The sequence below is a fragment of the Pyxicephalus adspersus genome, chromosome 2 (genome assembly GCF_032062135.1).
Source record: "Pyxicephalus adspersus chromosome 2, UCB_Pads_2.0, whole genome shotgun sequence".
Classification (NCBI taxonomy): domain Eukaryota; kingdom Metazoa; phylum Chordata; class Amphibia; order Anura; family Pyxicephalidae; genus Pyxicephalus; species Pyxicephalus adspersus.
In genome coordinates, this window is record NC_092859.1 from 129,405,647 (window position 1) to 129,423,642 (window position 17,996).

Consider the following 17,996-nt stretch of genomic DNA (forward strand, 5'->3'; position numbering starts at 1 on the left):
AAGTAGATATGGCATTAGATGCTATAAGATCAAACTACAATTAGGTAAAAAAATGCAAAACTCTTTATTTACAAATATACCTTATATAAAGAGAAAATTATGAGTATATGCAACACTTACACACTGATCACTTTGACGCATTAAAATACAAAAAGTAGATGGAGTAGGTGGAACAGTGACCCAGAAGAGAAGTCTTTGCAGGACAAAGATGATTAACAATGTGACTGAATCTCATGGATGCAAACTGCCAAATTAAAATAAAGTCTCTCTTTTTATCGGTCCTTTTTTTGCCACTGAGGTGCTAACCCACTTATGTTTGGAGTATTAAAACTGGTGGTAAAAGTATAATAAAATTGGGTCACTGGGTTCACACCCTTGTTTAAAGAGCTAGACTTGGTTGAGTGATTTGGATGTTCATCAAAATAAAGAGTTTAGTGAAAGTTGATTATCAGATATAGAATACAAGAATTTGCAAACAGATAATGTGTTGTGTCCTTCTAGAAAGCTTTCGGGTAAAAGGCGTTAAGGACTCAAAACCTTAACTTGTATGGAATGTTGAAAACTACATGATATAAGACATTTTTTTTAAATAAATGAAAAATATACACAAATAAGCTTGGTATTTCATTAAGATTGTTTTTAGTATTTTGTAAATGAATAAATTGTGTGAATAATTTTGATAATGCATGCTTTATCAATAAGACACCTAAAAAATCTCAGGATATGAATGGTTTAAAATAGAAAAAGTCACTCAAAAACATTTTCTACAAAAGAGTAACAAATATTCTAAAATCAAACAGCAATAAATGTATACAGAGAAAGAGGCAAGAAAACAACGTGCTTCACTGTTGGAATTGATCTACTGCTTCCTCAAGAATGACTCTAATGTCTGACAATGTTGAATAAATAATAACTGCATCAAAACAGAACAGTCTCTAAATCTAAACATTCACCTCCCTATCAACTATCTCTTCCTACTCCTTGTACTAATATAAAAATAAACAAGCAGACATCAGCTATTTGGTTGGGTTAAATCAACCTGCTGGTAATTCGAAAAGCTTTAAAATTTTTTTCACCTTTTTTATTTTTGGTATACTGAACTGTCAACTGTGAGCATTTCCCCTGCAACAATGCTTTCCTGATTTCAAAGTTTTTTATGAAGTTTTTTTTAAGTAACATATTTGTTAACATATTCTTAGCTTAAAAGAAACAGGACACAATAAACACCACAGGTAGCGTTGATTATAGTGCAAAGGATCTTATAAGGACCATTTTGTTTAAGTAAGATGCATTGGGCAAACTGGATCAGGTGTACTTTTAGTTTGGAGTCTGTGCCTTTTCCTTAGCTGTGCAGTTTTTTGTGGAGAACTAAGTATGAATAATGAGGAAGGATGGGAATTCATTGCAGAAGGAGTTGTCAGCTCAAACAGGAAATTGGAAGCCCAATGAATTCTGGTATTTTACTGTACTCATGACATATATAATGGGCTTTGTTGATGATGAAGATGGCTGACCTGAGATAAGGAATGGGAATTTTTGCTGTGTAGCAATGTGTCAAGCTTTGTGACATTTATACCAACTCAAGGCATCATCCACTGCTGACAATTTTCCTTTTTAATAGGCAATGTGCAATGCACCACTAGCACCCCTGTCATGTGCAAATAATTATGGGGCCAACCAGCTAATACTTGTGTACTATATATGTGGTGGTAAAACTGGATAAATGTATCTCAGCCTGTACTGATTTGACATGATCCAGGTCAAATTCTGATGAATTAATACGATCAACTCAATTATGGGGAAAAATTCAGTTGAAAGGCCACTTAATCTATTTTTGTTCACAGCACAAAGCAGTTGGGGTCAATTTACTAATGTTACCAAAGAGCATTATTATTCTAGCAATGGACCAAGGACCAGGTCACAGTAACACTGGAGCCATGTTGAGTATATTACATAAAAATATGTTTAAATATAATACATGTTTTGCATTAGTTGGAAACAACTTTGCTAAACACAGAAAGTACAATCTGTGCAAATAATTGCAGTGGATATCAATATTTTGCACATATATTTCTTGAGTAAGAACTTTTATTATATCCACTCCTTACTTCTTATAGTTTTGCACAGCCTGTTCTAGCAATGAACAAACACAATTGAAGTGGTCTCCTTAAGTAAATGGTGACCTGGATATTGGTTGGCCTGGGTTACAGAAATTAGAAAACAGAATAGAACATGAACATTGACTTTTCTGAACGTGTCTCTGGCTGCTACTCATCAATAAAAAGCCTGTATTCAATTAAAGTCTGTCAAAGTCTACATTCTACTTCTTCTGAACCATCCTCCTATGAAGGGCACTGAGATTACCAAATGGACAAATATAGCTTACAATGAAAAACAAAACAGAATATTTTGTAAAATAACAGATTAAGCTGCCCATTGACTTTTAATGAAGGGTAAAGATTCAAGAAAAAATGTAACTATTCAATCATAAAATGTACTTTTATAGGCCATATGTGTATGGTGGGACCTTATTGTTTAGTAGTGGACTGGTCAGAAATGTCCAAGCTTGTTAGTTTAAGGTATATATAATATATATACAAAAATAAATACAATATATAAAAATATATAAATGCAAAAAAAATATTAGTATATTGCAGCTGATCAGTTTTTAGATGTAAAGGCTGCATTAATTTCTTTCTCTTAATTTTCACAGGCGGTGACGAGTATTTCCAGCAAGATCAGTAGGTATGTTTGTACTTGATAAAACTGTTTTTAGCCTGGAAAACTTTAATTTATAAAAACCTATAGTCCCTGGGTTACATAGAGATAGGGACTGTAGGTTGGTTAAGTTGAATTTGTATGTAAGCTGGAACAGGTACATCATTTTAATAAATGGTATTAGGACTGATGTTTGTCTCAACATAATATTAGGCAGCATGGTGTCAGTTACTGTATAAAATCCTCACTGTGAGTTAATCAGAAACAAAGCAAAAAGAAACCAAAACACTTTATAGAGCCCAGACATTTATTAACTTCAGGAGCAAACTGCTTTGATTTGCAAAAAAGAAACAACTGCAGAGTTTGTCTTGGTCATTAAAGAGTTACAAGATGTTGCAGAACAGCTCAGTCCCCTAAGATCACCCACAACCTCAGCTGTGTTTAGCAAAAAATTTCTTCTGCAAACCATGCAAACTGCCCTCCCCCCAACAAGCCTCCATCCTGCACAGGAGCGAGCAGGTAAGCCCCGTTCCTATCAAGGAATTGTCCATATATCGGATGTTCTTAACCCGGGGACTACCTGTATTCATTACAATATTTTCCAGGCTTCTAAAAAAATAAAAATTTTGGGTGACATTTACCTATAATATTTTTGCCTTACATTTCCCTAAACATTACTTAAAACCATGATGCATTTTTTATATTTATATAAATAAATGCAATAGCAAATGCAGTAGCAAGAAAGTTTTATATATATATATATATATATATATATATCTATAGATATATATATATATATAAAGATATATATTTCTTGCTACTGCATTTGGGTTGAGGCTTCAATTTGACAGCATCTTAGCGTCTGCCTATTATTATTATCTTTTAGACCCCAGATGTCTCCCCTTTCTTCTAACCTAGCATACTGAGCAAATAATGTTGCTCAGTTATTATTTTTGACAGCTCTAAATATTCTGGGTTTAAGTAACAGTGGGGGGGGGGGGGGGGGGTGATTACAATTATCACAGATCTTCCACCGCTGGTCATCTTCAGGCACAATCACTGATCTTGGACTTCCAGGAGCTACTGGCCGAGGAAAGTTCAAGTGGGTTTGCCACACATTTTCAGCTCATTTTTACACAAAACAAAAAAGGAATGAATAGAATTCAGGGCACTCGTGGTATAAACCTTTTCTTTATTGGCAGCATCACAAAGGCTTAAAAACAATGAAAACATCTCTTGCCATGGATGGTTTCCCATGCATGCTATGTAAAGGCTTCTGCCAAGAGTTGGATGATCTGTTTGGTAATCACCTAGCTGATATTTACAGCAGATCCAGGCAAACAATGTTCCTTGCCAACTCATTGGTCACTGGATAAGCTGCCAGTTAGTTCTTTAGTAGCCGTTGCCTTATCTCTTTGTTTTCAGGGCCTGTGTCCTGGGCATTCCTACTAAACTTTGTGTTGTTGAGCCCTGTCCCTATGGTATGTCACTAGAGGTGGAGGTAAGTACTATGAAGGAAAATGGTATTTCATTTTCATGCATTAAAGATTACTACCTGTGGGTATAGTTCCAATGGCAGGTAAAGAATGCTAGGTTTACTTAACAATCAAGATAGAACAGTGCTAGTGTGTAAACTGAAACACACTGAAATAAACTCAGCTATTAGTCTAGGAATTAGAACTTTGAATGATACTTCTAAAAACATGAGTTTTGGATTTAATTTAAGTAAATAACTAGCTGGGTGACAAGATGGGTGAGCCATAGAGCCATAGTTCCTTGGCATGGCACATTCTACAGAATAGTAAGTGTGTCCCGGTCTCTCTGCAGCTGAACATCAATTTCTTGAATTTCCAAGCAGTTACTTAGTTTTCAGGTAATATGTTTTTAAAGTTCTACAAGGATAATTGTAGTGTCATCAGCCAGTTTTGGGTTTTGCAGGCAGTAGTCTGGTTGGCCTAAATTCTTGGCTTTGAGAAGGTTAGTCTGGATTTCCAATTTCCTGTTGGTGGCATTGCTATGCGATGTCCTAGTGGTAATGGCCTAAGGAGGAGCTGAGTTCTCTAATAAATGAAGGAAAAAAGGATTTTACAGTGATGTTTTTGGCATCATATGGCTGAATATACTCCTGGTACTATTTCAATTATGTTAGAAAATATTAAGTAATGGTCAAAAAGTTAAATTAATAACACAAGTGTAAGTGTATAAGTGTATATTATATTTTTTAAACCCCACTGTAAAAATTTGCTAAAAATTCTCATTACAGAGATATAGGGCTTGATTTATTAAAGCTCTCCCAGGCTGTAGAGGATACAATTTCATCAGTAAACCTGGTTGATCCAGCAAACCTGGAATGGATTTCTTAAAATTCTTTTGTTAGCAAACGTTTTCAATGCTGGGCCGGATCCATTCCAGGTTTGCTGGATCACCCAGGTTCACTGTTTAAAGTGCATCTTCTCCATCCTAGGAGAGCTTTAATAAATCAGACCCTATATTTTCCCATTAAGGATAACTAATCCAAAGAGGCATAGATTGATGGAGAGACCCCAGTATTATTCTGAACCAATCAGAAAAACATTGAAATGTTAACTGTTTGAGTTAAAATTACAGGTGGTTTCGTCATATTGCATTTATGGCTAGGTATTATTTGCAGTGAAAACCATTGATAACATGTGAGAGAAGAAAATCAATGGATAAGTCATCATGAAATAAGCAAACAATAAGACACTGGATAAGTATAATCGTTTGCTGATTTCTAGTCTGGCAACTCGGCTCCACTAAATGAGAAACTTTGGTCATTGCAATCAGAAGCCTGTCTCAAGTCATATCAAAAGCATGGTCAAAGATTTTGATTTCTACATTTATTTCTAATTTATTACAGTTTATTCTACAATCGGCTATCAACCGTTATGAATATTGCAATATATGAGCATTATGTATTACAGCCGATGAATACCAGGGAGGTTTACATCATATGTAAGATTTCTATTTCTGCATAGAAAATAATCTTCCGGCCTTCCATGTGTTCATTCAGTATTTGTTGTAGATGTTTACATTCTGTTGTTGTTGCTATGTTTTTCAGTAGAGCACAGCATGTTCCTTGGCCAGCTGTATATCGTGCAAGAGACAAAGGAAGCAAGCAAGTGCATAATGAATAACACATGCAGAATTAAAAATAAGCAGACTTCATTGATTGCAATGACATTCATGAAGTTGTAATATTTCTTGGTGATTTATATGGATTAAAGGCTTGGAGAAATCCATATATTTTTAAGAATGACATCTCTGTATGTCTTGCTTACTGCAAGTTCAGTGTTGTTCGCATTGTGTTCTGTTAAATATTGCTGTCATGAAGCATATTGTGGCCAAGCATTGACTGAGAAATAATTTGCTTGTTTTTTCATAATTTTATCTCACAAGTAATAATAATATTAACAACAATATGCTATGTTTATATACACGACATATCAATTATTCCAAGTTTTAATATTCAGCAACATTATAAATACCATTTTCTTCATCTGTTTTGATAGATAGATGTTATTTTGCTGGTGTTGATAGAACATATATTGGATGATTACACTGATCAACAAACATTTTCTTGCCAAACAGATTAAAGTCATTTTAGGGTATGTTTGATGCACAGATTGCAAATATAGTATTGGTTTTGTTAGATTGGCTCTAGTTTTTGAAATAATGACCTCAAAATTATCCTCATAGAAAACTAATGAAACATGAAAATTAAGCAAAATTAAACTAAATATGTCTTTGTATACAAAATTAAATTTTTGAAATACTTATTATAAATATATTCTATATTCTGTATATTTACAGAACTAATCACAAAGAAGTCTTTGAAAAACTGTTTGTATGATTTCCTTTTATGCTGATGATCAGGACAATCACATTGAAGGCTCCAGCAGTAGTCTGCCATCATGTGTCTATCCCATCCGCCCTGATACCTTTCTTCCATCACCTTTATATCTTGATGGAACCTCTCCCCTTGTTCCTCACTGAAAAGGTTTTTTGGAAATTTTTACTAATGGCTATGGAGAGATATTGTACCTTTATGCTCATAGTAGCTTCAAAATGTTTAAGGTTTAAGAGCAAGTTTTGTACCAGTTCTTCATAATTTTTAATTTAATATATAAATGCAAAACATCGGTGTAAATAAAGATTGATAATAATATGCTGTGTTAACATTTGTTGTTAGTAAAATCATCTATTCTGATTCCTGTATCACAAGAACTAGAGCCAATTTAATGAGACTGATGTCATTTCTGGATTCAGCATACCTGAAATACACTAAATATATGAAAAAAATAAATAAATATATTGATCCTTGGCAAGTGAATTTTTTTTTGTTGAGCTGTTATTTTTGCATGAATCTACCATTTGTTTTTCAAATGAACATTCTTACAACTCTTTCTATCCTATTTCTTAAAAAAGTCTATGCTCACCTAAACTTTTAGACTTTTGCAGAAGATTTTTTGGAGAAATTCTCAAAAACGTAATACTTGTTGTTTTGTAACTACAAATTAATAAAATACTGCTTGATTAAGCACCCATCAGATGACTAAAGTTTTTACATCTCAGTGGAAGGTTTTTAAGATATTTATAAAATGGACATGTACAATTTGATTCTGACTAATGACTTTATTTCAAAGTCAGTATCTGTATTTACTAACATTTGGTGTCTAAACAGTTAATATAATGTTTTTTTCCAGAAAATCTCAACCTAAAACACATGGCTTGTCATTGTTAATTTTCAAAGGGAATCTGGGTCAGTTGTATGAATTGTGAGTTCCCTAAGGGGATGTGGGCTTTAGCAGTAATCCAATTATTGTTCACTACCCTTCGACATCTGTCAAGTGCAATCTTTTAAGGTGCCTATTTTTAAACAATGATACCGCATGTCAGATGAAAAAACTACACAATACGAATAAAGGCAGTGTCATGCTTAAATTCCATATTATCCAGGGGTAATTTGCAAAACAAATATTGTAATCAGTTGATCAAGATCTACAATTGCTAACATCATTTGCAAGCAAAGTACATTGGATGTGTGGTTAGTCCAGCTACCAAAGTAGGCTGAATAAACACTTTATGAGCCGTAATAAATATGATATGTAGCAAATATGCAATTTAATTTAAGGCAGATATTTAGAAAATTAGAGGTGAATAAATTATTGGGCTTGATTTATTGTAGCTTTCCAAGTCTAGACTATCATGGGTGATACAGCAAACCTGTGTGTGTGTGTGTATATATATATATATATATATCTCAATCATAAAATCAGTATCAATCTACCTATAAAATCATTTTATTTTCAAAGTACTAGAAACAGTAAATTATCTAAAGAGGAAAAACTTTTATCATTTATATGAAAAGGGGGTTTTGCACTTTTACTAATATGTTATTGTCACCAACCCCCTTCTAATACCTTATACTACGAGAAACATGCATTTATATTCATTTTGTATCAGTTTTAAATATAACCTTGTGTAACTTTGTGTATGGTTAGACCATACCTATGTGTCTCAACTTCAAGCTGTAAAAAGTGAACTGTATTTGTTTATCTACACAAGTACATATACAATTGTCACAGTAAAAATTATTGCTGTTCCAGTGACAACTCAAAACTTTAAACCCACTTCCCAATATTAGTCACTACAGAAAGAAGGGCACGTAGACTTTTTTTACTGGGTTGTGGAGAAGAATTATAATCTTGATCTGGCTTTATATTTAATATAATAATTGTAATATTCTATTAGCTTTTTATGACTTTTTATGACTTTTTATATTTTCTCTTGTGAAACATGTGCTTGAAACAAAAGCACAACAAAGACAACATTTATAAATTGATACTTCCAACAAATGTCTGGCATAAACAGAATACAACACATGAATTTATTTGTATATGCTATTAAGTAAAAAATAATTTATGATGTTTAAGCTTTAGTTTTTCAAATGAACAAATTCTTATTTTGTACTAGATGCTTTATAAATTAGATGTTTGGTTTGTATACACAGGTACTGAATATACAATTACTACTGAGCTTTTATTCAACTGAAACACCCATTTACAAATGTTAAAATCACATTATTTTTTCCATGAGGATCTCTCCGATCTGCAAAGAAGCATGCAATTTAGTAATCCAGACAATAATGACCATTGACCTGACTCTACAGACTGTATGCTATGCACACATTTGTCTGTTATTCAGTCAAATCAGTCATCACTGTCCTGTGCGCCTTTGTGGCTCCTGGGCGCCTTCCTCTTTGGACATGTTCTCTGGATATCTTCCCTCCCAATGAGCAATGTTTATGGCATGTTTATGGCAGGGCCTGTGGCATAGAACAAGGCCGATGCTTTTGGTGCATATAATATAAAATTTGACCTTTTTTTTTTATCATAGTGTAGGTTAACCCACCATATTATGTATTATACAAAGTAAAATAATGTTCAAAATGGTAAAGACAGTATATAACTTGCACATGTGAAAGCCTACATCTAAGTGTTCGGTGAAAAAAATAAATACATGTAAAAATGTTTTTATGTTAAACTTATATTTGTTGCCAACATTCTTAGTAAGATAGGGTACATAAGAAAACATGGGGGAAAATGTTTTAGTGAATGTCAGATTCGCTGCTTTATAAATAGACCCCGTAGTTTTGACTAAGTTAGATTGGAAAACAGCAGTGTCACTATAATGGATCCAGAAGGTACAAGTGTGCAATAAACAATCTGTTTGGTTATTTTTATTGGCCACTAAGCTCTCCATAAACATGATATATATATAACATGAACCATAAACATGATATATACATTACATGAACCATAAACATGATATATATATATATATATATATATATATATATATAACATGAACCATAAACATAATATATGCATACGTATCATGATACATGATATATATATACCATGATATGATGTACATGTACACATGTACGAACAAATGAGGCGGGTTTGAATTTCAGTTTTTAAAGTTTTTAATTTAGGTTCCTAATATAGGAAAATGTTGAAATGTGTGCCCCTATTATGGAGGTTCACTCCTCTGTCTTGATGACCATTATCACCAAGAAAGAAGGAAGAGTAAGAGGTGAGCAGAAATCCTTTAGTGGCAACGAATATACTGTGGCAATTGAGGACAACTTCTTTTATGGGGAGATTTCATCTTTTTCCCAATTGTGTTTCCAACAGAGCACAGAAAAGCCTCCCTAACAGGACACAGACAGTAAAAAAAAAAAAAAAAACTGATAGGGATTTTAACTTTTCTGTACCTAATATCTCCCAAGGGACAATTTTTAGATCAAATTATGTAAGCAAACTGCAACCAGCTACATCCCCATTTTTCCGACCATAAAAAATGAATATACAAAATTAATTAAACTGACAGGTGCTTTTTCACAACTACTTTCCCTTTATAATTAGCAATTGAGAAAAGCAAATTGAAGAACGTAGATGCTAGATGAAAGGTTTAGTTGAAAATAATACTTCTTAAAAGTTACATATTTGATAAGAGTTATATGTGGAAGACAGACAGTCCCTCCAAATCTGGAACAGTTGGTAGTATGCTAAATAACTGTTTACCATATACTTGTTCTAGATATTCAAAAGTTACAATTTGAAAGGTAAAGAAAACCATCTTTCTCAACAAATGAGTTATCCTACACATAAAAAAAACAAATGTGCACTATTAGAATGGTACTAAATGATGCAAAAAGTTTTTGGGAATAATATATTAGTACTAATTTACATGAAAAGGTTCATTGTCTACTGCCCATGTACATTTACTCCAGGCTAGTTTAAACAATGGTCAACATGACAAACAATAAAGTGTTGCAAAACCCACGCTAAAAAAAAAAAGATGTCACAGATTATTTCATAGTCTGATCATTCATAACATTTGTTTATATTAGTCATCAATGTACTCAAATACCCCAACTGTTATTAAGACAATCCATTGACCGCCTAAAGACACAGACAACAATGAAAGTACTGTCATAATATTTGTAATGTCCCCAAGATTAACTCTTCCTGTTGCTGCACAAGCTGGAGCGAGAGAACACAACTAAACTAAACTGAACAGTTATGGTCAGTCAAATGTATCCCCCCACTTCACTCTTCATTAAAAAGAATTGGTAAAAACAACTTAAAACATCAGTTTTTCTCTGAGATATATGAGGGAATGGGAGAGAGAATTGGGTATCACGTGGGACTTGGAGGAATGGCAGGACATGATCTATGCCCTTTCTAAAATATCCCTCAACACCGCAGTGGTGGAGGCAAATTACAAAGTGGCTCTCAGATGGTATCTTAAACCGACTAAATTAGCAAAAATGTTCCCCTCAGCCTCTCCATTATGCTTCAGAGGATGCGGGGATAGGGGCTCCATGGTACATGTCTGGTGGACTTGTCCGGTGATCCTTGATTTACTAATATTTATGTTTATTTCTGCTTTACATAAACTTTGTCCATGTTGTGATCCTTGGGCATGTACAACTTGCCATTACTAATATACCATGTAAAATAACAGAACCCAGATTAGTAATCCATGCATTACACATTAGCCTGGCCTCTGGGTCTAATTCCTGGCTGCATTTGTATAAATAGAGTGTTATTAAAGTATAAATGAAAAAAAAAAGGTTTTATGTCATAATAATAGATTCCCCTCACATGTTGTTCCAAAAATATGTATTCAGTCAGTGCAGATATACACTGTATATCACTTGAGGAGAACCATAAACTCTTATGGCTACAATTCATGCTCAATTGGGAATGTTTTCATTTGTAGCCACCCCACTGTGTTGTAGAGAGCTGATATATATATATATATCAGAATGGTCTATTATATTAGAATGGTCTATTAGGGAATTACATTTTCCAACAACTGATATTTTACTGTTCCTTTCTATGACAGCAGAAAAAATTAAGTATTAACCAAATGACATCAATTTTAGGTATTACCATTTTGGTACAGCTAAGGGAACAGACTTTTATTATAGGAAATGTTCACAGAATGCATATAATATAACTTATTGTTTTGGTGTAAGCCTTTAGATTGTGTTGCAGTAAATACAGACTCTATGAATAGGCGGTACAGAGCACAGAATTGATGTATTTCATTGTTCATGGTCTAGAAATGAAGATATTCCATATCTTCCATACAAATTCAAGCTTTGTCATTCAGCTATTATTTGCACTTCATGTTTGTTCAGTTGGGACCACATGTTTTATTCTTCTATACAACAAGGGAGTCTTACTGAACTTTTCTGGCAATTTTCCTCTAGCTGCTGATACATACAATTAAAATGTGATGAGATTTTTACCAGTTGTTTCCAAGCTACCCTTTATTCCCATACAGGGCCCCTCCTTGCCTTTGCTGCACACACGCCTCTGCCATCACTTCCACATCATTAATTTGGATCTGAAAGTATAATCTTTGTCAAACAGCCCACGGCAACTCAAGACATTTAAACAGGCTCCAGCCCATGAAAAGTGCTTTGTGTCCTGAAGAAGACACTGTCCTTCTGCTGGAGGATTGTAAAGAAGGAGGCTGCATAGGGAGCTTTAACCTCTGGAACGGGAATGGGGAGCCAAAGGACTGTGACTTTACTGGCTTGTTCTGATAAGGACAGGTGTAGTGCAGCACTCAGAGGTGTTATAGCCGTACTCATTATTTTCACAGTGCTCAATGTAGGTGGAAGCTTATTCATTCTGCTGCAATGGAAGGACATTGCTTCTAGAGTCAAGTTACTGGAATCCTATCAAAGGCCATCCCAAGAGGACCTTCTGACATCTCAACTGAGTCAACTCATATCAGAGGCTACCTCCAAAGATAATGAACAACCAGAAACCTTTATTTCAAGGAACAAAAGGAGCCATCGCCACAGGCCACATGAGTCTTATATTCGAGCGGAAAATGAAGACATGCTTATGATGATGACATATTCAATGGTCCCGGTAATCATGGGGAAAATATAATCCTAAAATCCTATATAAAAAATAATGATTGCATTCATCTGACCTATTGATATTAATGGTTATCTTGATTTTTGTATTTGATAATAATACAACTGCAACTAATAATTGTATTATTATAACTTATAAATTAAAGTGAGAAAAAAATAATGCAGAATTTACCAGAAAAGCAGAAAAATATTATTCTAAAAGGACAGACTAAATTTAGGAAAGTTGATTTCTGACTGGTTGTTTGAGTTACTAAACTTTGGTGTCACTGCACAGCCTCACATTACAAGAAGAGTCAAATCATGTAAGATAGCTGCTGTGGAGCAGAGAAAAGGGTTTATTTAAATCATAGCAGAATTATTTCTTTGTGGTTGATTAGAGTTATTAGTATCATTAACAACCAGTAAATATATTGTTTCATTTTCTAAAAATCAATTATTTGTCTAGAATATTATACCATGCAGATTCCTTTACCTCCATGTTTTCTCACTTCCTTTTAGATAGTAGCAATCTGTAATCTGTATTATTTATTAATTGACATATCCAGAGCAACACAAAATAACATAACTGACCTGAAGAAATGATTAAGTACTAAAGTTGTAGCGGATGTTCAGAAATCAATGAGCTTTACCTAATAATTTGTATAAATCTAGATGACAATGCTGATTGTATAACCCCTGGGAGCTAAATTCTGGATCACACAGGGAGCTCATTAAATATCAAGATATGTTTTTCGTTTGATGACTAAATATTTAGCACCATATTGGACTATAAGCACCTTACTGCAAAGTCTTTTCATGAATAACATACCTTAAATCTGAACTTTCTCTGATTTGGAGAGACTCTTTCCCTCCTTAGTTATGCCTGTTTTTGGGTGAATATATTTGATAAAATTGTAATATTTACCTGTTAAAAAGTATAATTTTGCACTAAAACCTTTCAACAGCTTTTGTAACTTTGTTGTATTAATATGGAAGGGTGTGTTATTTGTATAGATGTTGAGCTATAGAGTGTTCCTCTTTTCTATCTCGACAAGTTGGGAGGTATGAAATTGGGGTCAGATGACATGAGAGTTTATCACCGTCCACACACATATTAGTCTTCTATCACAATATAAAGAGAAATATTAGATGTTAAATGTTGGGCACAAGCTGTATACATTTTGGAAGAGGACAATCTATTATGTAAACAATGCAGATAAAAAGTCATCCAGTGCTAAAACGTACTCAGCTCCGCTGCACATCACAGTCTGGTCTAGCAGAAGAAGGGATCTGATCTTTCTCTGCTACAGTTTCACTTCCACTTACCTAAAAGCTCATCCATCTGAACTCCGCTGCATAGAGGACACCTTTCATGGTGCATACACTATGACACCTATACTAAGTCATGTACATACTGCTTTTTAAAAAAAATATATTTATTAATGATTGCAGAACTGTACAATAAATTGAATTATGTATTTAAATATATAATTTGAAATATATATTTCTCTAAGGTACGAGTCATGCTAGATTTATGCAACAGTACAAGAGGAATCTGCTTAACAGGTATTTGATGTTTTTTTGTTATTAAATTAATTTGTAGATTATGGATATAAAAGAAAATGTTGTTTTAAGTGCCTTATTGTGTTTCATTTATTAATGTGATATAAAGGGCTCAATTTTTAAAACATGGAATCTGACATTCCTTCATATATTCCCTGGACCTAGAATATTCTAACAAAGGAATGTTTGAAGGAATGTCTGATTCCCTATAAATAAATAGAGCTCAATGTACTTTTTTTATTACAAATGTCTACTGAGGATAAGATTAAACATTATTATTATTATTATTATTAATAATAATAATAATAATAATAACAACAATAAACTTTTTTTTTTAAAGCGCCAACATATTATGCAGTGCTGTACAATAAATAGGGGTTGCAAATGGCAAACAAGTACAAACAATGACACAGGAGGAGGGGAAACATCTGACCAATAGGATTTACAATCTATGGGGAGGGGGAGAATAGTATAGAAATGGAGGAGGATATGGAATAGCTAATAGTAATGAGTTAGGAGACAGATGGAGTCGGGTAGGTAAGTTTGAAAATTAGGGTTTTAAGTGCCTATTTAAATGTGTGAAATGTAAAAGAGAGCTGAAAAGGGGTAAGGGAGTTCCAGAAAGTGGGGGCAGCATTAGAGAAGTCTTGGACACGTGCATAAAAAGGCATATCTCTTCAAAGTACTTAAGAAAACATGTAATCGGGCAAATATGGAGTAAGATTTCATAACAGATACTGGAGTAAGGTCATCAGGGTAGAAGTTATGGAAACACAGAAATGCAAAAGATGCTGAAACTTCACATTGCAATGGTGCTGTTTGGGCACCCTAACTCTCTCAGGTTAGACTCCAATAAGCAGATAAAGAAAGGAGCATCAGACTACTTTCTGAAAAAGTTTTTTCCTAAAAGCAACAATGTGTTTCAGGGGCCAAAATATCTCTCCCTTCTTCAGGGCTCAATAGTATAATATGAATACCAAAGCCAGTACAGGCTGGGTTCGGTGTGTAAGCTGTCTGTATAAAATAACTAGGCACAGAAGCACATCAGTAGAGCCGCAAAGCTTTCATACTTGCCGATCACAATCAGGAGGTTCTCCGATACTGCTCAGCATACCTTCTTATTCTACAATCTGTCTTCCTTCCCTATACATAAACCAGTCTGGAATGGTTGTTAATAGACATTGCCCCGATTTAGGTGGAAATTATAAATACCTGCGGTTAATTTTCTTTTAGTCAATACTTTACATTTTATCACCAATGTAGTTGTCAAGTCTTTTTGTAACACTTTTGATGAATAGTTGTTTTAAAGCTCCAAAATATGAACACGTTTTACACTCCCCGTTACGATCGATTCAAAATTGCACAGAGAACAAATTAGAAGACTTTATAAAGAAATGGTTACCAATAAAGAAACAGTCTAAAGGGATTAAAGGTTGATGACTTCACTTTCATAGATGAATCTGGAAGGTGATGCTCCTTGTGAAAAGAAAGTTAGGTTCCAAAAAAGAAAATGTGGTACAAAAAAAAAAACAAATATGGTCAGGGATCTACATTCATGTTTCACTGGTAAATATATACTTCTTAGCTTGCAAGCTTTATACCTTTATATATGATATTCCAATGTTACAAAACTCCACCCTAAGGACACTTGACAACCTCTAAGAGTGGACAAGAGAAGCGGTCAACCCTTAAGACAAGTATCTTGTATAATTTGAGCTTAATTGAAATCATTTTGATCAAATTAGGTTCTTTGTAGAAGCAACCAGCCAGCAACAACTGCAATAAGGACAATGTAATATATAAATATAATCCCTTAACTGTCTTAAAAATAAAAAAATCACTATGATCTATATAGGATCTTGGGATCTGACTCCCCACTGTGTTGCAGTTACTATGATATATGTATGTAGGAGGGAGCTTCAGGATATTAAGTGAAAGAGGACATGGAGGTTCTCAGCCTCTGATTTTTTACTGTGTTGCAGTAAAGAATTGGAAGTGAGGATAGGAAGGATCACAAATTGATCAAAAGATGTTACTCTGAATTGAACGCCCTGCCGGGTTGGTCCCCATGATATTCATGAAAAAGGCAGCACGGTGCCTTTGCAACACTAGAACCTAGGTTCGAATCTCAGTCAGGATGCTATCTGCATGGAGTATGCAGGTTCTCCCCATCTGCGTGGGTTTCCTCCCACATTCTAAAACATGCAGTTAGGTTAATTGGCTTCCCCCCCAATCGTTTTTGTATACACTCTTTGTCAATTTCAGGACTACCAGGAACAAATGGGGAACCTGGGTCAAAAGGAGAGAAAGGACATCCTGGTGAAATCAGAAATTTTCTTTAGACATTAGATTGTGAGCCCCTTTGAGGGACAGCTAGTGAGATGACTATGGACTTTGTACAGCACTGTATAATATGTTGGCGCTATATAAATACTGTGTAGTAGTAATATGAATAATATAGGCTATTGTGGCAGCAAGGTGCACTTTATGCTTCTTGCACTATTCTGGAGTGACTAGCAGATCATACTAATAGAAGACACAGATTGCTACCAAGTGTCCAACTTTTAAGGTCATGCTATAACCCCTTCCTGCACATCTCCTCACTGCCAACCAAAGAACCCATATAAGAGCACCATCCACCATAGTAGATGAATCCTTCCATGCTCACCATGGCACCAACCTAACCAATATGAATCATAATTAGATTGTCATATGTATATTGTCCCCTGGTCTCTGATATTCAAGGCTTTTGCACAACAGACTTTTGAATATGAATTTGAATTAGCTGTATTGCCCGCTTACAAGGTGGAGAAATCAAAATCTGATTGGTAGTAGCGATTATTATTAATAAACAGTAATTATATAGCGCCAACATATTATGCGGCGCTGTGCATTAAATAGGGGTTGCAAATGACAGACACAAACAGTGACATAGGAGGAGGAGATGATACTGCCCCGAAAAGCTTATAATCTATGGATATTACTGTTTGTTCTCTGCATTCACAAAATTATACAACTACTTTTTTTTTTTAATCTGACTGCAAAGTTCTTTACTTTAAACAGTGCTTGTATCTATCTGTCTGCAGTTGATGTGCAGAATTTTAATAGTTGTATATTAATTTTATTTTACAGGTCCACCTGGGCCTCCAGGTAAGAAATTACATTATTTATAATTATTTCTTTAAATGGTATATAATGAGCTTTCATCTTACATTTCATTCAAGTTGGCATGTTTGCACTTGATTACACTTACAATCTTAATAAATGGAACTTAAATCTGAACTCCAGGCAAACTGCTGAATATATAAGTACATGGCAATGTTTACATGCTAAAATGCAGATAGTTTGTGCAATGTGATTGGCTGATTAGATATTTGTGTTACAAGCAGTTGTACCATAAAGCTGTATAAAGTAGCTGTTTTTATCTGCTAAAGGTTTTATCCTGTTGTATATTCAATCCCGAGATTTACATAGCTCTACTACATAGAACAGCCCTGTCTGGAGACCTGATTTTTTTCTGCTGCAGTTCAGTGATATTTTTTTCCTTTCCCCATAACTGGACAGTGTTTAAGAAGCAGGAAACTGCATCTCCGCTCCCTCTTCATCTAAATACGCCTCTTGTTAGAGCACAAGCACTGCAGCACACCTAATTGGTTCCTTGTGCTGCTTCTACCTCCCCCTTTTAAGCCCTGATGGTGGGAGTGTTGCTAGAGCGTGATACTAAGTCAAATTCAGGTATTTACAT

General features: G+C 34.3%; 1 protein-coding gene across 2 annotated transcripts in view; it reads left to right on the forward strand.

The window, feature by feature from the left end:
- Positions 1-12,202: 12,202 nt before the first annotated feature.
- Positions 12,203-17,996, forward strand: part of GLDN (gliomedin) — a 30,971-nt gene continuing 25,177 nt past the window's right edge. For both annotated transcript variants that reach the window (XM_072402387.1, XM_072402389.1), the window contains exons 1-3: positions 12,203-12,701; positions 14,203-14,254; positions 17,384-17,401. In XM_072402387.1, the coding sequence (XP_072258488.1) occupies positions 12,327-12,701; positions 14,203-14,254; positions 17,384-17,401 (445 nt within the window). In that variant the 5' untranslated portion in view covers positions 12,203-12,326. The remainder of the gene's footprint in view (positions 12,702-14,202; positions 14,255-17,383; positions 17,402-17,996) is intronic.